Here is a 26527-nt window from a genome sequence, read left to right as displayed (position 1 = left end):
TCTGCCGCCAGGGGGCGTGCCCTGTGCTTCTGGGGCACAAGATGGCGCTGCCCTTTGCACGTTGCTGGAACTTGTACCGCTGGGGAGCCAAGCGATGGGGGGTTCCTGCCGGGGAAGCCCGGAGAGGTAGCGTTCTTTCTTGTTATTCTTTCACGCCAAAGTAGCTAACGTTTTATTCCCAGAGCGCGCTCAGAGAACTCCATTCCTCGTCTCCACTCCCGCCCCCCCACCAAGTCTGCCTTAGTCTAGCAAGATTTCAAACTTGGGGCACCAGTCGGTGACTTCCCTCATCCCACGGCCGTGATTTGCGGCTCCCGGGACTGCTATACTAAAGCCACATCGCTACTCTTTCCATCTTAACATTTGACTTTTCCCGTTTTCCCATCATCGCCTGACTGCTTCAGATTAAAACCAGCCCTAGGTTCTAACCTGTCACTACCCCCATTCCTTTTTTTTTTTTTTTTGCTTTGCCCTCAGGCATCAGTTTCAAACTGGAAGAAAAAACTGCCCACAGCAGCCTGGCACTCTTCAAAGGCGACACGGGTGTCAAATACGGCTTGGTGGGATTGGAACCCACCAGGGTGGCCCTGAATGTGGAGCGCTTCCGGGAGTGGGCAGTGGTGCTCGCAGACAGCACAATCACCAGTGGCAGACACTACTGGGAGGTGACGGTGAAGCGGTCTCAGCAGTTCCGGATAGGAGTGGCAGATGTGGACATATCCCGGGATAGCTGCGTCGGGGCTGATGATCGCTCCTGGGTGTTCTCCTATGCCCAGCGCAAGTGGCACAGCATGTTGGCCAACGAGAAAGCCCCAATTGAGGGGATTGGGCATCCAGACAAAGTGGGGTTGCTGCTGGACTATGAGGCAAAGAAGCTGAGCCTGGTGGATGTGAGTCAGATCTCTGTAGTCTACACGCTACAGACAGATTTCCGGGGCCCAGTGACGCCGGCTTTTGCTCTCTGGGATGGAGAGCTGCTAACCCACTCAGGACTAGAAGTGCCCAAAGGTCTCTAATGTGGCCGTTACCTAAGTCCCTTAATCATGCTCACAATCGGCTTTCTGTTCAAAGGGTCTAGAGCTGTTTTATTTGTCTCAAGCGACTGGTAGCCCTCACAATTCAGTCGGGACCCTTTGTGCAATAGTTGAGGCCTCTTCCTCCGGTCCCTACTCCGCGGAAGCTAGGTTTACAGCCAAACTTTGCCCTCGCATTACTGCCAGTTTCCCAGGGCACCGGGTGATCTTCTCCTCCAGCTGCTTCCTTGGGGCCCTCTATTTTGTGCCCAGGTGTCTTAGACTGTTCAGTCCCGGGGTCCTCTTTCAGCCACTACCTCTCCTTCCCTTACCCACATGTAACTTGTTTTGGGGGGTTCACCAGATTCTCCAGAGTAAATGCTTTCTACCTCTGGCTGGAGGAGTGGTGGCCTTTTCTCTGATGCACCTGAGTCTTGGGTTCTGGCTCCCTCGTTGCTGTATTGACCAGGTCAGCGCCACAGACGTCAGCGCCAGGCAGATGCTGCTCTCCACACACTGCGTCATCTGTCTTTGCCTGCCACCTCTGATACCCAGCCAGTGTGTCAGAACCACTGTGCCAGTTACAGCTGTGACCAAAGGGGAAGAGACACTCGGGGGACATGCAGGGCTGTAGTGCCAGAAACTCTATCTTTGAGAAGTTCCAGCTGCATTATCTGCCGCAGTTGGAAGCTCCAGAGAGAAGAGCGAGTTTACACAACCCATTCTGGAGCCCGTTCAGACCCAAAACTCCCATCTCACTTGGCCACAGAGTATACTTAAAGCAGTATTTGGGGTTGAGGGAAACCTGGTGGAATAGGTGGATATGTGTGTGGAATATATATTGTTTGTATATACTTTGTCTGACCCCATGGTTCTGTCTTATTCTATTACCAATGATGGTGATGAAATTGGATATCTTTAGGGGAGAAAGAGACTAGATTTAGGGGAAAAAAATCAAGTAATTAAAAGTTTATTTCAACACAAAATACGTTCTCTGTCTATAAAATCGCTGTCAGTGGTGGCAGCATGTCCTGCTAAGGGGACAGATCTCTGCAGATTTCTGGGCCAGGCGCTTTGACTCTGCCTGCTTCTCTTACTCTGTGGCAGATACATATGCCTGTTGGCTACAGCCTCTCCAAGGAAGTATCTTGTTCTCATAGTAACTTCTTCAGAGAGGAACAGGGGACCTGGGTAAAGACCTGGGCTACTTTTGAGTGGATGAAGCCATTGAACTATACCTTGAGGTGTCTATGGATAGCTTCTACTGCAGGTGTTCACAGAGGTGCTTCTGTGTGCTGTTTACTGGGGGGTGGAGGGTTTTGTTCTCACAGAAAACACTGGCCTGTGTCACCGAATGGCTGTGTTGATCCCCACTGAAGCAGCTTCCAGCTGTAATTTTGGTGGCTGTGCATTAAATGTATGGCCAGCTCATGCTTTTTCTTGAGCAGGGACTACCCCTGGCCCGTGCTTACACCATGCTTTCTAAGTTCTCTTTGGACAGGGTCTCAGCCGCTGCCTCGGCCTGAGTCTCAGAGAGCATGTAGGAGTCATGGTAGTCTTGAAGCAGTTTGACCACCTCTAAGTGGTTGAATTGCACAGCATCATCCAGGGGAATGTTGCCCCACCTGTGAGGAACAAGGATCACGGTTAGGCAAAGAAGACACAGAGCGTGCCATAGTTGTTTGTCTGTGCATGGTGACTGCAGGGCAGTGGAGAAGTGGGGTTACCCGCCTTCCCGTTCCCACTAACCCTACTCACCTGTCCTTGACGAAAGGATTCACTTTGCAAGCCTCGATCAGAAATTTGACAACTTCAATGTGTCCTAGGAATGGGGACAGAAGGGAAATGAGTGCCCAGGTGGGGCCTGACCACTTTGGGGGACCCTGGGTAGATGGAGTCGGTGCCAGAGGAGAGGAGGTCCCTGACATTTCCTCCTTGCCAGCATCTAGTTAGTCTGTCAGCTGAGGTGCCTGTAGGCAAAACTGGCTGTGCCCTTTGAGAGCACAATGATAGGGGTATGCCTGGTGGAAAAGAAGGCCTCACACACTGCTCTTCCTCTTTACCCCTTTATTATTATTATTAAGATTTATTTATTTATACAGTGTTCCATCTGTGTGTATGCCTGCCAGAAGAGGGCACCAGATCTCATTACAGATGGCTCTGAGCCACCGTGTGAATGCTGGGAACTGAACTCAGGACCTTTGAAGAGCAGGCAGTGCTCTTAACCACTGAGTCATCTCGCCAGCCCCCTCTATAACCGTTTAAATACCTTCAGCTGCAGCAACATGCAGGGCTGTGCGGGAATCATAGTCTTTCTGCTCCATATCCATGGCTGACAGAGCAAACCTGAGGGGATGGAGAGCAGCTCGGGTTACCCACATGGGTCTAGAATCTCTAGTTAGCCTCTGAAGTGGGGCCGGACTGGCCGGATTCATGCTGGTCATCCATTTGAGGCAGAGTCCCCACTTCCAAGGACAAAGCTTGTCATTCCCAAGGCAATCACAGTGCCTGCTGTAGCTAAATTCTTAACCTAAGGCAGGCACTGTGATTTTAAAGCAACAGACCAATCCCTAAGGCTAGAGATGGTCAGTACAGTGCTTTCTGGGGAAGCCGAGGAACTGAGACCCGAGTTTGATTCACACAACCCACATTAACACACACACACAAACCAGGCATAGTAACACTCGCCTGTATTCAGACTGGGTGGGAAACAGACAAGGAAGTCAGGGGGCTTGATTTGGTGAGCTCAAGGCCAGTGAGAGACTGTCTCAAAAAGCAAGGTGGGTGGCCCCTGAGGACTGACACCTGAAGGTGTCCTCTGGCTGCCACATGCACACACACCCACAAATGTGCAGCTGCACAAACAGGTGCATGAACGCTCACACACACACATACACACACACAAACAGTCATGCACTCATCTAAATTGCAGCGTGTCCGCTCTAACCCTAAAACTGAAGCATTCAGCAGTTTGCTATGCCGAGTCCCTAATAAGATATCTAACCCAGAGTGTCTCATCACATTTATTTAGTCACAGTAGAATTACCTTCGGAGAGCTGAGACATCTCCACTATATGCAGCAAATAACAGGTTCACCACGGTCTTGTTCTGAAACATACATTGTACCCGTCTGGGATTAACTGTGGCTTTGAATCTACCCATGTCCACCCCTACCCGTGACCCTCTCCATGGACGCTTCACCAAGGACCTGGCTGAAGTGTCACGGGATGTTTTGTTTTGAGATACCCTTTAGGCTGCCCGGGGTTTTCCTTACCCTGACTTCTCCTCCTTCTCGCCGTGGGTCTAACTTCCGCGTACAGTGCCGCAGATTGTCGTAGTTGTGGAAGTTAAAGAGAGAGACCAGCTTCTAGAGGTAGAAGCCAAAGGAATTGCTTACTGATCCCTTGCTCTTTCTAGGAGCCCAAATTGCTTTAACTATAGTGGCTACCACTAATTTATTCTTTTTTGTTTATATTTTGAGACAAGGTTTTTGTGTGTTGACCAGGCTGTCCTGGAACTTTCTCTGTAGACCAGGCTGGCCTCCAACTCACAGAGTTCTCCGCCACCCGAGTGCTGGGGTTTAAGGCATGCGGCACCACACCTGGTTCATTAATTTATTCTTTAACAGTATTAAACGCAGAACACTTTACCTGGCAGAAGTTGATGCCCCTTTGGCTGTTCCCCAGCTTGTCTAATGGAGGTGACAGACACATCATCCCCATGACATTGGGCACAACCAGGAGGATGGCTCCAGACACGGCTGACTTGGCTGGCAGACCCACCTGAGGAACAAGGTGGGCAGGTCTAAGTGACAGCATGGACAACGTCTCTGCGCTTTAGCTTGCCTGACTGCTGTCTTCTCCTACCATGCATCAGTGCAGCAGGAAATGCTTGCTAAGACACAAACAGCACTCTGCTGCGGGTGGTGCTCCAACTAGGAAGGGGTCCCCAGCCCTCCCTTTAAAAAAGGATTTTTACTTATTTTAATTTTCCATGTATGAGTGTATGTATGTGCACCACATGTGTGCCTAATGCCCGAGGAAGCCAGAAGAGGGCAGTGGTGAGCTCCCTGGAACTAGAGTTCCAGATGGTCCTCTCCCAAAGCAGCAAATACTCTTAAATACCCAGCCATCTTTCTAGCCCCAGGAGACCGCCTCTCATTCAACCTTTACTGTGGTGGTAGGAGATAGGCAAAGAGGAAATCGGGGCTCGCGAGGTGGCTTATCAGGCAAAAGGGAAGGTTTCCTGTACAAGTCTAGCAACTGCGTTTGAGCCTCAGAGCCCACCAAGGTGTACAGAGAGGAAAAAACTGCACAACGTTGCCCTCTGACCTCCACACATGCACCACCACGCATACACTGATGATAAATACATTTTTAAAATTTAAAAATGGGACCTGGGGACAGGAAAGATGGCTCAGTGGTTAAGAGCACTGGCTGCTCTTTCAGAAGGTCAGGGTTTGGTTCTCAGCAACGGCATGGCAGCTCATAACTGTCTCTAACTCCAGTTCCAGGAGATCCTATGCCCTCTTCTGGCCTGTGTGAGCACTGTATGTACATGATTTACAGACATACATGCAGGTAAAACACCCATATACATAACTTAAAAGTAAATTTTAAAAAAGCATATTTTTTGAGACAAGGGTTCTCCATGCATCCCTGGTTGTCCTGAACTTGTTCTGTAGACCAGGTTGGTCTTGAACTCACAGAGATCTGCCTGCCTCTGCCTCCCAAGTGCTGGGATTTAAAAAAAACAAATTATTTTAAAAAGGGCAGTGGGGAAGACCTGGAGAGGTGGCTCAGTAATTGAGAGCCTGCACTCTTCTTGCAAAAAAACTCACGTTCAGTTCTAATCACCAAAACTGGCAGGCTCACAATCAGCTGAAACTCCAGCTTTTGCGGGGGTCCCCCAATACTTCTAGCCTCAGTGGGCATAGTCTGTACATACTCCCCCATAATAAAAAACAAATCTTTAAAAATAGATAAAATAATTAAAGCAAACACGGGGAAGAAACGGACTAGGGTGCCCTGAACAGAGGTGGAGGTGGTTCTGTTTGACACAATCAGAAACGTCTCCAGGGTCTGGGGAAGCAGTTCAGTTACACGGCACTGGCTGGGGATGCAGTTCCGTGGCATGGCACTGGCTGGGGATGCAGTTTGGTGGCACAGTATGGCACTGGCTGGGATGCAGTTTGGTGGCACGGCACTTCCCTACCATGGTTAAGGCCTAGTTTGATCCTCAATACCAAATCAAACAAGAAAAAAGGCCAGGTGTGAAAGTGCATTGCTGTAGTTCCAGTACTTGAGAGGTTGAGGCAGGAGGATCACTGTGAGTCTAAGGCTACAAACAAATGAACCATGCCTCTCCTTGAAAGTGACGTCTAAGATGGGAGTCAGCTATGTAAAGGGTCTATATATTTGAGGAATGTGATGTGTTTGGCAAATTTCCCTAAGGATTTTTAGCGTGGCTAGATGTGTGTGAAGGAGGCAGGGGTAAGCTTCACCCCACCTTCTCTCCTTGGCCCTGGGACCATGGCAGATGGACAGCAGAGCTGGGGACACTCACATGGAAGGCGAACTGGCCAGAGAAGTCATACATGCCACAGGAATGCATGAGGCTGAGGGTGTTCCGCACGGCTTCAGCACTCAGGACGCTCTCGCCGGTGATGGGGCAGATGCCGCCGTTGGCAAGAGTGGCTGCCATGACGCTGCCGGATTCGCAGTTGACCTCCACAGAACACAGCTATGGAAACGAGAGGGGTCAAAGGGCAGTGTCGGCATGAGCACAGCAACCAAGAGTGATGTTCTTGACATCCAGAGCTTTCGGCACATCTGACAGGCCCACCAGAGAGAAGGGTCCCCTTGGCCCTGGGAGTGTCTGTGTACCTGGAAATAGAGGTCGAGGGCGGCCATCATGTCCACTCCCTTGGGGAAGCACTGCAGGAAGAGCAGGGGGAAGCGGTTTCTTCAGGACATGATTTTACAAGCCAGATTCGCACACCATCTCCAACCCCTCCGGCCCTGGCCTGACACCAGAATCCCCAGGGGCTTCTCTGCTGGCCTCTCCCGGTTACCTTTTTTTCCTTGAGGTAATAGCCAATGGCATAATTCCGATCCCCAGTTTCCTTCTCTGACTGGAATCTGAAGCAAGTACCAAATTTAGCGTTTGAAGCTGAAGAGGCGGGAAGAGGGAGAAGGGGGGACCCTGCCTTTCCTGGGGTACAGTACTCTATCGCCGTGTCAAACTGAATCAGCCCCTTTGTAGCGTCTCACAGAATATTAGTGGGAACTTGTGAACCTGAGCAAACACCTAGTGTAGTAGCTTTGTGGTAAAATGTAAACAGACCAAACAAACCCACCCAAAGCTGTCTAGCCATTCTGTCTAGGAAATCTGGCACGGTTTTCAGCTTTGAGTCTTAACCAGGGCTCAGGCACAAACTCTCACACTGCTTTTCTCATTACTCGCAGATCGAAGTGTGTCGCTATCTCTCCAAGCAAATGGATGTCAATAAAGGGGCCCTGAGGAAGCTGGGAGGCCAACCCCCTACCCCTGCTTGAGTTCCTTCCTAAGAGAGTATCTGTTCTCTTTTCCCTCCCTCTTTACCTGCCCCACCATGCGTACACATACACAACAGTACAGTGCACTCAGCCAGTCCTCTAAACAGAGCCTTACGTGGCATTGCTGAACCCCATGAATTCATTCCCAGCCATCTTGTTCAGATACTGCAGAACCTGGAAGGGAAGCGGGGCAGAGTGATGCCTTCTGACTACAGAGCCCTAGAAAACACGGCTCAGGCTGGCAAGCCCCTCTGAACCCCTCCGTCCTCGTCCCAGCTTTGCCCAGGAGAGCAGGGATCTTGAGAGGCTGAAGCCAGTGGCCCCTCTCCTCTGGAGGTACCGCTTCTACTCTGGGTTGGTGAAACCGTTGGCTTAAGCCAGGCACCAGAGGCAGCTGTAGAAGACAGCATGCCCTGGGAAAGGCAGCAAGACGTTGCGTGCAAGGAACTTACAAAATCAAATTTCTCTGCTTTGTTGCAGTCCATCTGCAGAGAGAGAGAGAGAGAGAGAGAGAGAGAGAGAGAGAGAGAGCAATCAGTATTTCAGTATTCCAGGCCTAGACGGATGCAGACAAGGGCATTGTGGAGCTGACATGTTAGGCTAGCCTTGCTACTGGGAACATTACATTTTACAGTGTCTTTTGCTGCTTCTGAGACAAGCCTGTGATGTCCAGGCGGGTCTGTGAGTTAGTCGTGGCCCTGTGTTCCTCTGGTCTCTGAGTAGCTGATGTTATAGGCGCGTGATCCTTGTTGTTTAACTAGCTGAGACCTTTCTGCCTGCAGGTCTATGTCTAGTAACTATTGACCAGTTTGGTGACGCATGCCTGTATTCCCAGCACTTTGGAGGCTGAGGTGGGAGGATTACTGAAAGATTTCAAGGGTAGTTTGCGGTACACAGAAAGATCTTGCCTCAAAAAAACAAACAAACAAACAAAAATTTAAATTATCAAGGAATGAGAACTCAGATAACCTCACTACATACATCAGCTTCCTCTATCCCCAGTTTCACTCCTCTCCCACCTCATCCCTCCCTAGCCTCACCTCCCCGCAGCCTCCCCCATCCCCTGCCTCATCCCTCCCCAGCCTCACCTCCCTGCAGCCTCCCCCATCCTCAGCCTCATCTCCAATTTCTAGATTTTCGAGACAGGGTTTCACTGTAGCTTTGGAGCCTGTCCTGGAACTAGCTGTTGTAGACCAGGCTGGCCTCAAACTCACAGAGACCCACCTGCCTCTGCCTCCCAAGTGCTGGGATTAAAGGTGTGTGCCACCACTGCCTGACTTTCTAGCCTCAATCTCAAGCCCTCATCCCTGTCTCCAATCTGACCCTATCCCTCACCACCACCATCCATTTTATTTATTTTTTAGTAAAGGTCTCATGTATCCCAGACTAGCCTTGAATTTCTGATTTTCTACCTGTACTTCCCAAGTTCTGGCATTACAGGTATGTGTTACCATTGTCCAACTCTCTCTTTTCCAAGAGAGGGTTTTTCCGTGTAGCCCTGGCTGTCCTGGAACTTGCTTTGTAGACCTCGGAGCCTTGAACTCAAGAGATCTGCCTGCCTCTGTCTCCTGAGTGTTGGGATTAAAAGTGTGTACCGCCACCACCCAGCCCCCACTCACATTCCTTACACCCCATTCTATAGCCTTACTCTACCCTGTACCCGACTCCCATACCCTCGGGGACAGAAATGGGATGTCTGTTAATACTCAATTACATTGATAAATGATTTTCTTCTATTACCAGAATTGAAACTAGGACTCAGGTATGTTGGTCAAATGCTGTGCCACTGAGCTACATCCCTTCCTCCAGCTATATTGATAAATGAAACAAAAATCATTTCTTTTTAGCAGTGCCAGAGATTGAACCGAGGGTCTCCACAGACTGTGGGGGCAACTGTTCTACTAATGAGCTTCATCCCCAGCTCTGACGCTGAAGTCAGGTTAGCTGTGAGTCAGGTTCACCACGCTGATTTAGACGAGACAGACCCCAAAGCCGGGGCTGCAGACAAAACTGTCATGGAACAGTCGGGCACATTTGCCTCGGTCCCTGCCCCAGATTCATCGCTTCCTGCATATGTCAGCTATAGAGTCAACACTCCCGGGACTCTGACACCTGAGCTCCTAGGGGGAAGGGTTCCTAACACCACCTTCCTCAGGAGGGGTTGTGATTGGCCCCATGGTGTTGCTGCCCACGCTGCTCCCAGGTTCTTGCTCAAGCCCTGGGAGAGCTGCAGCTGAAGGGCCTGCCTGACACCCCTTGCTCAAGGCCAGCTCACAGTTCCAGGTGACGTGAATAACTGCCCTGAACTGGCCATTCACCCTTTTCTCAGTGCGTCTCTCACCCAGGAGTGGCCAATCAATGCCTGATGGTGTTGTCCTCCCCCTGCCTTTGGCATCTGGCTGTTGGTCCTAGGCAGGGGTCACGACCTGCTCACTTCTGTAATGGTCAGAGCTCTGGGCTGCAGAGCTATAGGTGGGGGCAGGGAGGACTAGGGAAATGATGTGCTAGCTCTTACTAATATCCATAGCGTATAACATCTGGCTTCCCGTTGTACTTTTCCATGCCTCTTATTAACCCTCAAGGGACCCAGTACCCCGCCCGTCTTCCTGGAGAGATGAATAGATAAGGATGCAGGAATAAGGGGATGGGAGACTATTACCTTTCACAGGGTCAGACCTGTACTGACCTTGATCAAGGAGCTGACGACGATGGCACCGGCATTAACCATGGGGTTATGGGGGATTCCTGGGGAAACACAAACCAGAGTCTTGTTGGCCACTAACAAAAGCCTGCTTTATAGCGCTCCCATTCTGAAGCTCACCGGGGTTGGGTCTGGCTCCCACCTGGATGAGAGAAAAGGCAAAGAAGAACGAACGAGAGAAGAGAGCTGCAGGGTAAGGGAAAGGCGGACGGACGTAAGTGTGTACCCTGGAGATGCTCACCTTCCTCGTTGAGGGACAGTTTGTTATAGCGCAGACCGCTGGGTTCCTTGCCCACAAACTTGTGCACGTAGTCAGTGCCTAAGGTGCTCACAGAGATGGCATAAGTGAGGGGCTTGACACAGGACTGCAGGCAGAACGGGATCTTCGTGTGGCCCACAGAGTGCCTGGAGAAAGAGAGGGTCCATAAAAGGGGCTGGGCTTTGTTCTGCGCCTGCGCCCTTCAGCACCTCCTTCTCACCCAGCATCTCTTGGTGTTTGCTTGTTTAATTTTTATTTATGTGCATTGGTGTTTTGTCTGCATGTACGAGGGTGTCTGGTACACAGAAACTGGAGTTACAGACAGTTGTGAATTGCCATGTGGGTGCTGGGAATTGAACTTGGGTCCTCTGGAAGAACTGCCAGTGCTCATAATAACTGAGTCAGCTCTCCAGCTCCCTTGTTTGTTTTCGTGGCGGGGTCTCTCTGCAGAGCCCTGGCTGTCCCAGAACTCGCTCTGCACACCAGACTGGCCTTGAACTCAGAGATCCTCCTGCCTTTGCCGTCCAGGTGCTGGGATTAAAGGCGCGCATCACAAGGCCCAGCCCAGCGTCACCCAGGATCTTACCGCTGACCATCCACAGTGCACAGGGAGACACCCCAAAGGTCTGGGTTTGACTTGGCCAGCTGAGGGATGTAGGCTGCCACCTGGGCATGAATAGGTAGAGAAGGGGAGAGAGGTGAGAACAGAGAACAGTGCAGCTGTGTGCAGGGTCAGAAGCTGGTAGAAGCTAATATTCTGTCACCTACAGCAGATGGTCCTTTTGTACACTGCTTCTAGAAGCGCCCAGGCCTTCAGTCCCTGGCAACCCTACCTCTCTGTAGTCCAAACCACGGCGGGATAGCAGGAAAGCCCATGGAACATTAAAAACTGACAATTCTAGGGCTGGGTTTTCAGGTCCACTCCCTGTAAATCTTGAAGACTTGACTGAATATCTTTATTTTGAGACAGGGTCTCCCTAAAGAATCCAAGCTGACCTCAAACTTCTGATTCTGCCCTAACCTCCTGAGAACTGGGATTATAGGCCTGGGCCACGAAGCCTGTCTTCTGCCATCCATGTCCACAAAAACCTAAGGTCTTGCCACATGCTATTAGAATCACACATAGAAGCACATGAAACCATATCCTTGTTTCTAGAGGTTCCACTTCTCATCCTGTATCACCGAACCCCCAGCCCCAGAAAGTCTCTGAGAGACAATGTGTGTTGAGCCCAGAGTCCCCGCCCCTCCCTCATTCCCCGGCCCTCACTTTGCCTCCAGTGAGCTCTTTGGCATCCTCAAAGATGCGATCCACATGGCCCGTGAACTCCTCGAAGTCAGGGATGACAAATTTCTTTCGGAATGCCTGAGTCAGGAGCACAATGTTGCTGCTCACACACCTGGGTCCCAGATACGAGTGTGTTAGGGGCTGGGAGATACAGCAGGCATGGGAGCCACCAAGCTGGGGAGCCACCAAGCTGGGGATCAACAGGGTTGTAAGCGTTCATCTGGTTTCGGACTAACAGCTGTGTGACTTTTTATCTCACGAGGTTTAATTCCCTAACCTCCAAAATGAGGGGTTCTAAAGACGTAAGAAGACATCCTGAGACATTATGAGAAAAATACTAAAATCAGAAAAAGCATAGCCTATGGGCTTTAGCATTGAGAAGTCCTAATATATACAGCCATACGTGTATGTGAGCACACAGGGCATTTTCTAGAACACACTCACTAATCTGTTAACATCTGGGAAAGGGGCTAGGACTGAGTAGAAAAGAAAATTTCTGTATTATTTTTCATAATGAGTATGTATTGCTTATATTATAAGTAAAACAAAATGAAGAATTGAACTCCTTAATTCCCAAGACTCTTCTTCCTATAGAACAGTTCTGGGGGGCAATGCTCATTTCTGGGGCTCTCACTTTTGGAAGAGATCTCGGTCCAAGAGGCCACCATTGTTGGACTCTTGGACCATGCGCTGCATCTTGCTCATGCAGTCCTGGAGCCGCGGGTCTGACGTCTGTAGTCCAGTGGCCTTCAGGGCCTTTGGGGGAAAGAAGAGGCCTGGTAAGGTTAGCCAAGGACAGCAATCTATTCCTCAGTCTTTCCCAATAGATCCCCAGATCACCCAACGCTAACTACTACAATCGGTGGAACATGGGTTTGGGAACTAAGCAAAGGGCCTGGAGCAGCCTTAGAGGTTAATAAGTCTCTTGTCACTTTTCATGAGAAGTGTTATCATCTGGACTTAGGGGAAGGACGGTGGCATTGGCTCATTAGCCCAGGCAGACATTAACCCTCTGTATTTTTCAATGTTCACATAGCAACCCATTAGCTAACCTAAACTTTGTCAACCAGCCTTTTCTCATGTTCCAGGGCCTCTAAGAGTCAGGGTTCTCTGGATAGGCAGACAGCCACTTACAGTAGTGAACTTGTGGATGGGGATTCGTTCCTGTCCCTCAGCAATGGTGTAGAAGAGCAGGTCACCAAGGCGAGGCAGCATGCCGCTGTTTGACGCATCACTGTTTGGGGGGAAGAGATGGGAAGGCAGGGGCCTGAGGATGCTCCGTCTCCTCCTAACTCCACCTCCGGCACGAGATGTGAATCCTACTCTCCAGCTTTCTTTTCAAAGCTTTGAACTTTCAGACCTTCATTTCAAGCTGTCTTCTAGATAATTCCACTTCCAGATGTCCCACACACCCTGAAAACTGAATGCATCCAGCAAGAGTTGTCTCTGCTCACGTTTCCCATGAGAGGCTGGTACATGAATACACACCTGGATGCCAAGCTGCAATGCAGAACTGTTTTGATTCTTCCCACATTTTGTGTCTATACTGAGTTGGTCTCAACACTGGACAATTTCATCTTCATTTTTTCTCTCAAATCCACCCTCTTTCTCCTGTGTTGTATAGTGTCCTGGAAAGAGCCCTGCTTTGCTCCTTCACTGCTGTGGGACTTAGGCAGCTCAATTACTCTTGCTAGCCTGCTTCTCCTTATCTATGAGACGAAGTAGGAATGCCTACTTTACACAGGTGGTGTAAGGCTCAAGCCCACGCTCCATGACAACTGATGGAAAGTAAGCCAATCATCAGCTTCCTGCCTGTCTGTCATTTGCTACAATACTCCCCTGCCCTCCATGCCAGCTGTCATTCTGAAACTTAACAATTTTCCACTCAAAACCCTAAAGCTGGGCATGGTAGTGCATGCCTTTAGCCTTAAATCCCAGCACTCAGGAGGTAGGGGCAGGCGGATCCCTGAGTTGAAGGTGTAGACCAGCCTGGTTTACACAGTAGGTCTAGGACAGCCAGGGGTGCACAAAGGAACCCTGTCTCAAAACAAACAAGCAAACAAACAAACAAACAAACACCTGTCATACAAACAGGGTGAGGTGACATATTCCTGTAATCCTAAAACATGGGAGGTGGAGGCAGGAGGATCAGGAGTTTAGGGTCGTCCTCAGTCTGAGGCCAGCCTGGGCTACCCGAGACCATGTGCAAACCAGAAACAAATGGCTGGAGAATGTCTCAACAGTTAAGAGCACCTGTTATCCCGCAGAAGACCTGCGTTCCCTCTCCAGCACTCACGCTGGGTGGGTTGGCTCACAACTGCCAGTTTCTTTAGGGGATTAAATGCCTTCTTCTGGCCTTCATGGGTAACCCTCCCCAATAAACAGAAATAAAAATAAGGATTAAAACAAAAATATCAGTGCCATCCAGGCATGGTGGCACATACCTTTAATCCCAGCACTTGGGAGGCAGAGGCAGGTGGATTTCTGTGAGTTTGAGGCCAGTCTGATCTACAGAGGGAGTTCCAGAACAGCCAGAGCTACACAGAGAGACTCTGTCTCAAAAACAAACAAAAACCACAAACCTTTCAGTGCCTACAGATTAAATTCCTTTTATTCCATTCTCTTCTGTCTTTTCCTTCTTTCTCCTTTACAGTAAAACTGCTTTATTTACCAGCTCCAAGTCATCCTGTGGGCCAGTAACGAACCAGGACCTAGCTGCGAGTTCGGCCTCAGGGCCTCTCGTTCTGACTCCAACAGAATGAGACAGCACTCTGATGCTGTGCACGCTGCCCTTCGGATTGCAGATGCGGGAATGCTGGCTGCTGTTGTCCACACGTTGACCATGCACCTCCTGGGCTGTCCCTATAAACCAGTGCTGCTCATCTTTCTCTCCCTAGACTGAGCCAAGGGCCTAAAACACACGGGTCTTCAATAATAACGACCAACTTGCATTACTAGGAAGGCCCTTAGACCCCAAAGGTCTCTCCCACTGGTATAAAGCTTCTAAATATCTAAAGCAGTCGTTCTTAACCTGTAGGTCGTGACCCCTTTGGTGTCAAACCACCCTTTCCCAGAGGTCACATAAGTCCATTGGAATTAGATATTCAGAACACAGATATTCAGAAGATGGAAAGATCTCTCATGCTCATGGATCTGTAGGATAAACATAGTAAAAATGGCCATCTTACCAAAAGCAATCCACAGGTTCAACAATCCCCATCAAAATTCTAACATGTTTTTTTTACAGACCTTGAAAAAAACAATACTCAACTTCATATGAAACAACAAAAACCCAGGATAACTAGAACAATCCTGTCCAAAAAAGAAAGAAAAAGCAAACTTCTGGAAGTATCACCATCCCTGATTTCAAACTGTACTACAGAGCTACAGTAATAAAAACTGCATGGTATTGGCATAAAAACAGACAGGTTGATCAATGGAATTGAACTGACATCCCAGATGTAAATCCACACACCTACAGATACCTAATTTTTGATAAATAAGACAGATATATACAATGGATAAAAATAAGGCATCTTCAACAAGTGGTGCTGGCATAACTGGATGTCAGCATGTAGAAGAATGCAAATAGATCCATATCTATCACCCTGCACAAAACTCAAGTCCAAGTGGATCAAAGACCTCAACAGAAATCTAGATACACTGAAGATACATAGATACTAGATACATAGAAGAGAAAGTAGGAAATAGCCTTGAATGGGCACAGGAGACAATTTCCTGAACAGAACACCAATAGTGTGGGCTCTAAGATCAACAATTAATACATGGGACCTCATGAAACTGGAAAGCTTCTGTAAGGCAGAGAACACCATCAATAGGACAAAATGGCTGCTTACAAAATGGGCAGAGATTTTCACCAACTCCATATCTGACAGAGGGCTAATACCCTAAATATATAAAGAACTCAAGAAACTAGACACAAACAAACCAAATAATCCAATTAAAAATGGGGTACAGATCTAAATAGAGAGTTCTCAACAGAGGAATCTCAAATGGCTGAGAAACACTTCACAAAATATTCAACATCTTTAACCATCAGGAAAATACAAATCAAAATGACTTAGATTCATTCTTACACCTGTCAGAATGACTAATATCAAAAAACATACAAGTGACAGCTCATGCTGGAGAGGATGTGGAGCAAGGGGAACCACTCCTCCACTGTGGTGGGAGTGCAAACATGTACAGCCACTTTGGAAATCAGTATGGCAGTTTCTCAGAAAATTGGGTATTGATCTACCTCAATACCCAGCTATTCCACACCTGGGCATATATCCAAAGGATGTTCCATCCTACCACAAGGACACTTGCTCAATTATATTCATAACAACTTTATTCATAATAGCCCAAAACTGGAAGTCATCTAAATGTCCCTCAACTGAAGAATGAATAAAGGAAATGTGGTACATTTGCACAACGGAGTATTACTCAGCTGTTTGAAAAAATAACATCATTGCAGCCAAATGGATGGAACTAGAAAAAAAATCACCCTTTTGCCTACTTTTGGAAACTGTTTCCTCCTACTGGGTTGCCTTGCCCAGCCTTGATATGAGGAGAGGTGTCTGGTCTTATTGTAACTTGTTATGGCACATTTGGCTGATGTCCCTCAGGGGCCTGCCCTTCTCTGAAGGGAAAGAGAGGAGGAGTGGATCTGGGGGAGAAGAGACGTGTAGGGAGGACTGGGAGGAGTGGAAACTGTGGTTGGGATGTAATATATGAAAGAATAAATAAATAAGGAAAACACAGATATTTACTTTATGATTAATAATAGTAGCAAAATTATAGTTACAGAGGAGCAATGAAAGAAATTTTCAATGCCGGGCGGTGGTGGCACACACCTTTAATCCCAGCACTCGGGAGGCAGAAGCAGGTGAATCTCTGTGAGTTTGAGACCAGCTGGTCTACAAGACCTAGCTCCAGGACAGGTTACAAAGCTACAGCTAAATCCTGTCTCAAAAAACCAAAAAAACAAAACTAAAAAAAAAGAAAGAAAGAAAAAAGAGAAACTTTCTGGTTGGGGGTCACCATGTGAGGAACTGTATTAAAGGGTCGCAATGTTAGGAAGATTGAGAACCTCTGCTCCAAAGACCTCCTGGTCGTTAAAAGTTCTCCTCTTAATATTATCATACTTAGAAAACCTTTTATTTCTTTCTTCTTTTTGAGATAGGGCTTCTCTGTGTGGCCTGGCTATCCTGGAATTCACTTTGTAGGCCAGGCTGCTCTCGAATTCAGGGATCCAACTGTGTCTGCCTCCCAAGTGCTGGGACTAAAGGCATGCCCTGGCTTGGCTCACAAAAATGATTTTTAAGGTGGTTCCATCCAGCCCCTGCTGCATTTGAACTTGAAATGTAGTAGAGTCTGATCCTGCACTACTTCCCCAGTGCAAGAACTCCACAGTCACACACCACTAAGTCAGGCTTAAAATTGTTTGTTTGTTTTTCAAGATAGGGTTTCTCTGTGTAGCCTTGACTGTCCTGGAATTCAATCTGTAGACCAGTCTGGCCTCTAACTCCCAGAGATCCACCTACCTCCACCTCCCAAGTGCTGGAATTAAAGATGTGAGCCACCATACCTGGCTAAAAGAACTACTTTTGAGCTGGGCATGGTGGCTCATGATTTAATCCCAGTACTCTGGAGGCAGAAGCAGGCAGATCTCTGTGAGTTTGACGCCAGTTGTGGCTACAGAGCAGTTCGAGGACAGTCAAGGTTACACAGAGAAAGCTTGTCTTGGAAAAAACGCAAGCAAAACAAACAAACAAACAAACAAACAAACAAACAAAAAACCTATCTTTGTTTTCCTGTGTGGTGCTGGGGTCAAACTTGTAGCCTGAGGCACTCCAGGTAAGAGTCCTAGGACAGCGCTCCATTCCTAGTCCTGAGAAACACAGTATCCAACTGTGTCCAAACCAGACAACCAGGCAGGCAAGAAGAGTCAGATCCTTTACAGCTCCTTCACTCAACAAGCTGACTTCTGGAAATGTGCCTGCAGATGTACAAAGTAACATATTCTCGGATGCCCACTGCATTGTGGGAAGACTTGTCCAGTACGGGAACATAGCCTCATAACTCCATAGGTCTTGGGAGGCAGAGACCGGATCAAGGAAGGTCCCAGGCCAACTAGGTCTACAAAGAAGTTCCAGGCCAGGCAACACTACCACTAGAGCCCTGTCTCCAAAACGAAAAAGAGGTTCTGTGTAATCCTAGCTCTCCGGTGGTGGAGGCAAGTTCAAGGTCTCCCCTTTATAGAGTGTGAGGCCAACTTAGGCTATCTGAGACTGTTTCAAAAAAAAAAAATTACTGGGTTCCAGGTTCAATTTCCATCATCCGTAGGACCGCTCTCCAGGGGATCTGACGTCCTCTCCTGGCCTCCCACAGACATACATACTGGCAAAATATCTATACACACAAAATAAGCCTAAAACTGTAAAAAGCCATTTAAAAAACTGAATACAGGGTGAACAAGACAACTAGCAGGAAGCACTGCTCGCCTGCAGCCCTGGAGACCTGAGAAGCCACGTAAAGGTGGAAGGAAGGAACCAACTCTAGTTACCCACTGACCACATGAGCGCGAGGCTCACTGGTACTCACACACATGCGATAGTTAAAAATCAATTAATGAAAAATAAAACTCATATGTGCAAAATATAGCTCACCAAAGAAAATATTATAATTCTACACTTGTTAAATATATGCATATACACGTACATATATAACCTATATATGGATATATCACAGAATTAACTATTTGCAGCTCTGGCTGTCCTGGAACTCATTCTGTAGATCAGGCTGGCCTAAACTTACAGAGATCTACCTGCCTCTGCCTCCTGAGTGCTGGGACTAAATTTGTGCACCATCATGCCGGGCCTGGTGCCCTGAGAGCTATGCTGGGAACTGAACCTGGGCCCTCTCCAAGAGTATCAGGTGCTTCAGGGCTGAAGCCATGGCTCGGTGGTCAAGAGCACCTGTTCTTGCAGAGGACCTGGGTTCAATTCCTATCATCCACATGGTGACTCATACCCATCTATAACTCTATTTCCAGGTGATCCAACACTCTCCTCTGACCAGGCATGAATGCAGTACACAGACACGAGTACCATAAAAACCCATACACAGCAAAATAATAATAATTAATTAATTAAAAATTAAAAACAGCAATAACAAAAGCTTCATAAAGTCAGGCGGTGGTGGTGCACACCTTTAATCCCAGCAGCATTTGGGAGGCAGAGGCAGGTGAACATCTGAGTTAGAGGCCAGCCTGGTCCACAGAGCGAGTTCCAGGACAGCCAGGACTACAAAGAAACCTTGTCTTGAAAAGCAACACCACCACCAACACAGGTGTACACTACCACACCTGGTGGTAGGAATTTTATTTTTAAGTGTTTTAAAAAGATTTTGTTTTGTTTTTCGAGACAGGGTTCCTCTGTGCAACATTCCTGACTATCTGAACTCACTCTGTAGACTAGGCTGGCATTGAACTCAGAGATCTGCCTGCCTCTACCTCCTGAGTGCTGGAACTAAAGGTGTGTGCCACCACAGCCTGGCTTTAAAAGATTTATTTTATTGTATGAATGCGCACACACACGAAAGCCTGGGAGTTACGGATGGTTCTGAGCCATCACGTGGGTGCGGGAAATCAGACCCAGGTCCTCTACCAGAGGAACAAGTACTCTAAACGACCAGGCCACCTCTCAGGCCCTAAACTAAGTATTTTAAAATAATCTTAATTACAAGGTATTCCTTTTTGCTGACTTCCTTTACCCTCCCAACACAGAACCCCCTCGTAGTGTCACACTCCCAGGGCCCATCACTCTCCAATACTGTCAACCCTGCTGCCTGGGCAGTGGGGAGGGGAATGGGGGCGGGGAGGGCGGTCGACTTTCTGGGTTGAAGATGGTCCCCAAAGGAAAAAACTCTCCAATTCAGGGAGACAGAGCAACATAATAGCTCTGACTCTCTCTGGTTTGGAAAAACCTGTGTCTCACGCTTTTCCTCATTTAGGAAAAATCAACACATTCAACGATCAAGTTGGAAACTTGGTATGAGTGTTTTGCCTGCATGTAGGATATTCTACAGCTACGCTGTGCTACAAAAACACGCCGGACACACATACGCACAGAACGTGCGCATCAGAAATGACGCGCACCACACATTACCCACTGACGAAACGCAGAAACAAGAAACACCACACAGACAGACTCAAGTGCACTTTGACCTGGGACAGGGAGCTGTTCCATACCCACGATCTTCCCTAAAATTCCAGGACCAGAGAAGAAAGAGGATGCGGATGGGCAGGTGTGCACCAGGCAACATTTGGCGCCCATCCGCGTTTCCCATTAAGTACGCACCTTGGACAGGCATCATCTCGAAGACCGACCTGCCCAAACGCCCTCCCGGGCGGACGGCACCTGGCCGCCCGAGCGCGGCAGACCCAAATCCCCACATCTAAAGGAAAAGGCATCGCAGGCTAGTGAGCTCGGAGAGGAGACGAGATGCGCTCTCTGGGCAAGGGCACTCCCAGGGAGCTAGCGAGAACGACAGTGGGAGTGGGAGCCAGCCTGTCCCCTGCCCCTGTCCCGCGAGCCTTACTGATCCGTGTGCTGCTGCTGGTGGCCGTGCGGCGCGGCCTCACTGAAGTGGTACCGGACGCCCCCGCCTAGGAGCGAGCCCCGGCTCGGGTGACCCCAGCCTCCCCGCCGGCGGTGGCTGCCGGCGCGGCTCAGCGCGTTCTGCAGAACCCTCATGCAGCGCATGCCCCCGGCGCGCCACCCGCTGTGCCCGGGCGCTCCAGACGTGCGAGCGGTGGCGAGGAGGGAGGGGCGGAAGAGTGACGGGCGAGCCTAGGAGTGGGGGAACAGTCCGGCGGCCAGCCGAGCCAGGGAGGAAAAGGACCAGTTGGGTGGGTGGGGTTGGCACCAGGGGAGGGGCCAGTCCCGTGGCGACTCCGATCCTGCAGGTGCACCCATCGCCCTGGTCGCCCCCAGCCAGGAGTGCAGCGGCCACCGGTGAGCAGCGGCTGGAAGGCGCTGCGTGGGAGAGGGCGGGTCCTGGAGCCAAGACGGACAGGGCCCATGGCCAATCATCGAGGAAGAAGAACCCTGGGAGGCGGGGAGAGTCAGGTCCCTGCGCCCACGGACTCCGGGGCGCGTCACTGCGGTGGTGGGGAGAGAAGCCCCTTTCTGCGTAGTCGGAGCTCGGGGAGAAGCGGCAGGGCTGGAAATGATGGGATTCTCTGGTGCAGCTGAAAATGTTACTCGAGAGAGAAAGATGAGAACGAGCGGGAAGCAGGAGCCACCTAGTGAGAGGGTGGCGCGCCGGGGGCGTGCGACGGTCCGAGGCCAGAAGCGCACCTGCTGTGCGGGCTGCGAGCTCAGAGCACCGCGTCACAGACGGGCGCTGGCGGTGAGTGGAGTGCGCAGGTCCAGAAACAGTCGCGCTTCCGTGCGAGTCGTTCCGGTGCTAGGTTCTTAGAGTGATCTGCCTGCAGTTTATTTGGTGGCTGCCAAAATTCTTTCTGTAGAGTTCATGCATTAAAATAAGTGAAAGCCGGGCGGTGGTGGTACACACCTTTATTCCTAGCACTTGGGAGGCAGAGGCAGGAGGATCTCTATGAGTTCGAGGCCAGCCTGGTCTACAAGAACGAGTTCCAGGACAGGCTCCAAAGCTCACAGAGAAACTCTGTCACGAAAAACTAAGAAAGAGAGAGAGAGAGAGAGAGAGAGAGAGAGAGAGGTAAAGAAAAGACAGTGAACACGAAAACCTTGTGTGTGTGCGTGCGTGTTAGTGTGTTAGAGACAGGGCCTTGTGATATAGCCCATATTGCCTCAGCATTCTCAAATGCAGGGATTACAGGTGTGTGCAACACACACACAGAGGGAGAGAGGGAGAGAGAGAAGAAACAGAAAACATTATATAAATGCTCCTCCCAATTTTTTTAATTTTTTTTTTTGAGACTGTGCCTCTCAATGTAGCCCTGGCTGTCCTGGCACTCCCTAGGTAGACCAGGCTGGCCTCGAATTCACAGATCCACCCATTTAAGCCTTCAGAGTGCTGGGATTAAAAGTGTGTGCGCCACCATGGCTAGTCCAGTTTTGTCTATTTAATCACCCACGCATCTCCTCTTCAAAGAAGAAAATGCACAAAACTCTTTGAAAATTAAGGGAGTGGTGGTCAGCACTCCAGCGCGCAGAGGGGCCGATGGGTCAGTAGTTCAAGGCCATCTTCTGTCCCCTAAGGAGTCCACCCCACCTCCTCACACTTTTGTTTAGTAGGAACTATATTAACAGCGGTATGGTGTGTCACTCAGGTAGTCTCTCTCCTCAGCTGTGACCCATGAAGCCGTTATTAGGCCCATTCTGAAGAGAGGAAACTCAGAACAGAGATGCCTGGGTGGGTAAAGGTTGCTAAGCTTGACAACTGCCCTGGAGCCCATACAGTGGAAAGAGAGAACTGACAGAGACAGGAGCGTTCACGTATCCCCCCCCCCCTCACCGTGCCCCAGATACATAAATGTTAAAAAAAATAAAACAACTTTTTAAATTAAAATTAAGACTGCTTGCATAAGAGAGCCCAGAGTTGAAATTACACAGATCTTGGGTTACATGCAGCCTTCTCCAAAACTGACAACTGAATCAATAACCCGGGAGAAAACTACCTCGCTCCTGAAAAAGGTTATTTTACTCTGTGAGATAGAACTGGTCACTGACTGTTGGGCTGCCCAGGCTACATTACAGAACTCTTCAATTTTCATGTTTGAATCTAAATGGCCCCGATCCTGACCCAGAACGGGGTGGGTACACTCCTTGTAGATCTCACTGTTTGAGAAGCCTGGGTGTGAGGGTCAGGGGGCCAAGCTCAGTGAGGCTATGGGAGAGGAACTTGCCACAGCGAAATGTAACTGTGAGAAAACAAACATCAAGCCATGCTTGCGTGTTTGGTAGGACGGCATTTCTTTTTACTGTTCAGAGTGGGTATTTTGTCTAAACCAGGCGGACCTCCCTCTGTTTGTTTTTCCTACTGTGAGCCCTTCCTCTCGTGACTTATCTGCTCCCCTATCAGGAGCACTTCCTCTAACTGGGGAACCACAGGTCGTTGCCCTACTTCTGACTGCCCTGAAAGCAAACTTCTTGGTTTTTGCTTTGCAGATAGAATGTCTCCCTGCTGCTCTTGAACTTGCTTTTCAAGGATGACTTGAAGCTCTGACCCTCTGGCTTCTACTCAAGAGCGGGGGTTATAGGCCTGCAGTTACCCTGCCCACCCAGAGTTATTCCAAGCCAGGGACTGAACCGCAGGATTCCTACGTGCTAGGCAAGCACTTAACCAGCTGAACACCCCCACCCATGCTTTTTGATTTGGAGGCAGGGACTAGTTATGTTGTTGGGCTCAAATTGTCCCCGAGCTGCTGAGATTACACACATGCCTCATGCCTGTATTTTAATTAAGAGCCTTACTATTCAGTATAAACTTAATCCAACACGAGTTTGTATGTGTGGTGTATGTCCATGTGCTTATGTGTGCACAGGGTGACTTCGGGTGTCTTTCTCAGGGGATCTCCACTTTGTTTTTAGAGATTTTTTTCTTTGGAGACAGGGTCTCACTGGATAGCCCAGGCTGACCTGGAGAGATCCGTCTTCCTGCGCCTCCTAATTAAAGGTGTGCGCCACCATGCCTGCCTTTTCCCATGCACATACGTGTGCACCACATAAGTACCTGGTGCCTGTGGAGGCCAGAGAGGTAACCCTGGGACCAGAGTTACAGACCGTATGGGTGCTGGGAACTGAACTTGGGTCCTCTGCAAGGGCAGCAAGTGTGCTCAACTCCTGAGCCATTTCTCCAGCCCCCAACGTGATTTTTGAGTCAGGGTCTCTCCTGAACCTGGACCTAGATGCAGCTAGACCTTGGATGGCCAGCGATACCTCGCCTCAATGCTGGAGTTACAGATTCTCAGCTTTTTATGTGTGAGATGGGGGTCGGAACTCAAGTCTGTATGATCTCATGGCCAGTACTCAATGAACTAATCTGTCTGCCAGCCCTTCATTAGGGAAAGAAGAGCAGGAGAAAAATGCCTTAGGTTAGGGACTTTCTAGTTATTAATCAGGAACTGTTTGCTTCCTTTATAGCCCTGTTTCTTTGAATTATCTCTTTTATATCACCATTGTGAGCTTCTGCTTGCTTTTTCCTCTTACGTGGGAGCTGGTTGGGCAAAGACCTGCCTATCAAACCTGCCCGGGTGCACTTTGATTTCCTGAGGTAGAGCCTGAAGGGTGAGCAGTTCAAGGCCAGCCTCTATATGGTGACGGACCTCTCCTCCTTCAAAACAGAAAAACAGAACAAACAACAGCGAAAGTTGGGGTGACCGACACAGCTCAGCAGGTAAAATGTTGTCTGAATCTGAATCTGGCAGCCTGAGTTTGGTTCCTGGAACCCAAGTAAGGTTGAAAGTGGAGAAATGACCCAACAATGTGGTCTTCTGACTTACACCCCAGTAATAAAAATAAGATCTCCCTCTCCCCTCAAACTTCTGACCTACATTGGATCCTGTTTCCTAAAGGACGCGTGTCCTGCTCTGCCCAGCAGGTGGCAGTGTTTCTCCTGGTAGTCTTTGGTGGCTTGCTTTCTCACCAGAAACACTCCGAAAAGGATAAAAATTATAGTCTGTCATTATAATGAATTTAAATTATATTTGGATGGTGTCCTGGTTGGGTTTTTTGTCAGCTTGACATAAGCTTGAGTTATTTGGGGAAAGGGAACCTCACTTGAGAAAAGCCTCGATCAGAAAGGCCTGCCGGCACGTGGGAGGGCCCAGCCCACGGAAGGTGGCTGCGGCAAACCAGTAAGCGGCATTTCTCTATGGTCCCTGCTTCGGTTCCTGCCTCAACTTCCCTTCATGATGGACTGGACAGGGACCTGTAAGTTGAAATAAAACCTTTGCTACATCTGTTGCTGTTTGAAATGGTGTTTATTACAGCGATAGCAAGCCAAGGCAGGTAGTAAAGAGTAAGAGATTAGCCTCGAGGTGGTGGTGCATGCCTTTAATCCTAGGACTTCAGGAGGCAGAGGCAGGTGGATCTTTGTGAGTTTGAGGCCAGCCTGGTCTACAAAGTGAGTTCCAGGACAGCCAGGCTACAAAGAGAAACCCTGTCTTGAAAAACAAACAAACAACAACAAAAAAAAAAGGAGGAGGAGGAGGAGGAGGAGGAGGAGGAGGAGGAGGAGGAGGAGGAGGAGGAGGAGGAGAAGAAGAAGAAGAAGAAGAAGAAGAAGAAGAAGAAGAAGAAGAAGAAGAAGAAGAAGAAAGAAAGAAAGAAAGAAAGAAAGAAAGAAAGAAAGAAAGAAAGAAAAAGAAAGAAAGCAGGATGAGCAAGCCAGGGGAAGCAAACCAGTAAGCAGCACTCCTCCGTTGTCTCTGCATCAGCTCCTGCCCCTCCAGGTCCCTGCCCTGACTTCCTTCAGTGATGGACAGCGATGTCAAAGTGTAAGCCAAACAAACCCTGTCCTCCCCAACTTGCTTTGGTCATAGCATTTCCTTGCAGCAATAGAAACCCTGACCAGGACAGAGCGTGAGCCTAATAAATCCTCTGCTCCTTGCAAGTTGCTGTGTTTTATCACATAAAACTCAGTACCGAGGAGGCCTAGCTGAGAAACTGGGTCCTATCTCAGCCTGTGGCGCCTCGCTCCTGTAATGCCTGCCCTTGGGATGCAGAGACGGAATCAAAGGTCAAAGTCTTCCTCCGTAGCCATTCTGAGGCCAGGCAGGACTATGGAAGACCCTTCCTTTTAAAGAACAAAAACAGAGCCGGGTATGGTGGCATGTGCTCGTCGTAAGCAAACAGTGTAGAACTGAAGGTCAAAAATTCTAGATTCCGACCTGGCATGGATACATACACCTGAAATCCGTGTTCTGGAGCCTGTGGCTGTTTGTTTGCCATGGCCCCTAGCAAATATTTGTTGTTATTATTTGACGGTTTTATACAGGTATTGTTAAGGCTATTTCAAGTTAATAGGTTTTTTTTTTTCCTTTGCTGTTTATCTTCAGGCATATTGTGGATCGACCCAGGTCCTGTGCTTGCTTGCTAGGCAAATGCACCATTGAACTACATGCCCAGTCCTCAGTGTTGGCTCTTTGTCATCTTCATGGTTTTACACTTACTGCTGTGTGCTAGTGTAACCATACGAAATTAACAATTTTCAATGATAGAAATATTGAAATTGTATCTATCCTATCTATCTATCTATCTATCTATCTATCTATCTATCTATCTATCTATCTATCAGTTTGATTTGGCCGAACCTAGTAGTTGAATTGAGATTGTGACCCCTTATGGTGTAAAACTTTAAGACAATTCTGAAGCCATTTCTGACAATTCTGAGCCCTCTCAGTCTCATCAGTAATGCTTCCCCCTTGCCCCCTGGGAACCAAGTCCTAACAGCTACACATGCACGTATGTTCTCCAGAACTTGGGGCAAGATAACCTTTAAGATGTTGACTCAGTTCCTGAACAATTACCCACACACGAATGTTTTGACTCAGTCCCTGGGAAACGGGGTCAAGGTGACCTCTTACTTCATCTGATCTGGCAACCACTCTCCAGCCAATTATTGGTAATAGCCCTTTCGAATAAGCCAATCATAATAGTCAAAGAACAACCTCCAGACACCCCCCCCCTTTTGCTTCCTTTTGCTTCTGTGGCTGTT

At 48.9% G+C, this 26527-nt stretch overlaps 3 protein-coding genes across 5 annotated transcripts in view; 2 read left to right on the top strand and 1 right to left on the bottom strand.

Annotated features, from left to right (window-relative positions):
* Window positions 1–1999, top strand: Spryd4 (SPRY domain containing 4). The gene is made up of 2 exons (XM_048418316.3): window positions 1–126; window positions 478–1999. Exons 1-2 carry the CDS (start codon window positions 42–44, stop codon window positions 1014–1016), a joined length of 624 nt encoding a protein of 207 aa, XP_048274273.1. The 5' UTR covers window positions 1–41; the 3' UTR covers window positions 1017–1999.
* Gls2 (glutaminase 2) lies at window positions 1968–20821 on the bottom strand. Of its 2 annotated transcripts, none has more exons than XM_048418306.3 (18): window positions 20423–20821; window positions 12950–13049; window positions 12450–12571; window positions 11798–11927; window positions 11117–11196; window positions 10513–10676; window positions 10257–10315; window positions 8023–8055; window positions 7686–7744; window positions 7087–7153; window positions 6899–6949; window positions 6579–6755; window positions 4664–4795; window positions 4288–4380; window positions 4060–4121; window positions 3283–3359; window positions 2772–2835; window positions 1968–2638 (listed from the first exon to the last, which is right to left on the bottom strand). In XM_048418306.3, exons 1-18 carry the CDS (start codon window positions 20584–20586, stop codon window positions 2482–2484), a joined length of 1791 nt encoding a protein of 596 aa, XP_048274263.1. In that variant the 5' UTR covers window positions 20587–20821; the 3' UTR covers window positions 1968–2481. The 2 variants fall into 2 exon arrangements, with proteins under 2 accessions (XP_048274263.1, XP_048274264.1); XM_048418307.3 differs by lacking the exon at window positions 20423–20821 and adding an exon at window positions 20182–20404.
* Window positions 20822–20969: 148 nt separating this feature from the next.
* Window positions 20970–26527, top strand: part of Rbms2 (RNA binding motif single stranded interacting protein 2) — a 67174-nt gene continuing 61616 nt past the window's right edge. For both annotated transcript variants that reach the window (XM_087902035.1, XM_087902034.1), the window contains exon 1: window positions 20970–21235. The gene's annotated coding sequence lies outside the window, so the exon portion shown is untranslated. The remainder of the gene's footprint in view (window positions 21236–26527) is intronic.

Source organism: Myodes glareolus, chromosome 26 (assembly GCF_982192425.1).
Source record: "Myodes glareolus chromosome 26, mMyoGla1.1, whole genome shotgun sequence".
Lineage (NCBI taxonomy): Eukaryota > Metazoa > Chordata > Mammalia > Rodentia > Cricetidae > Myodes > Myodes glareolus.
The sequence above is the reverse complement of the archived record's forward strand: the minus strand, read 5'-3'. Positions and strand labels throughout refer to the sequence as shown.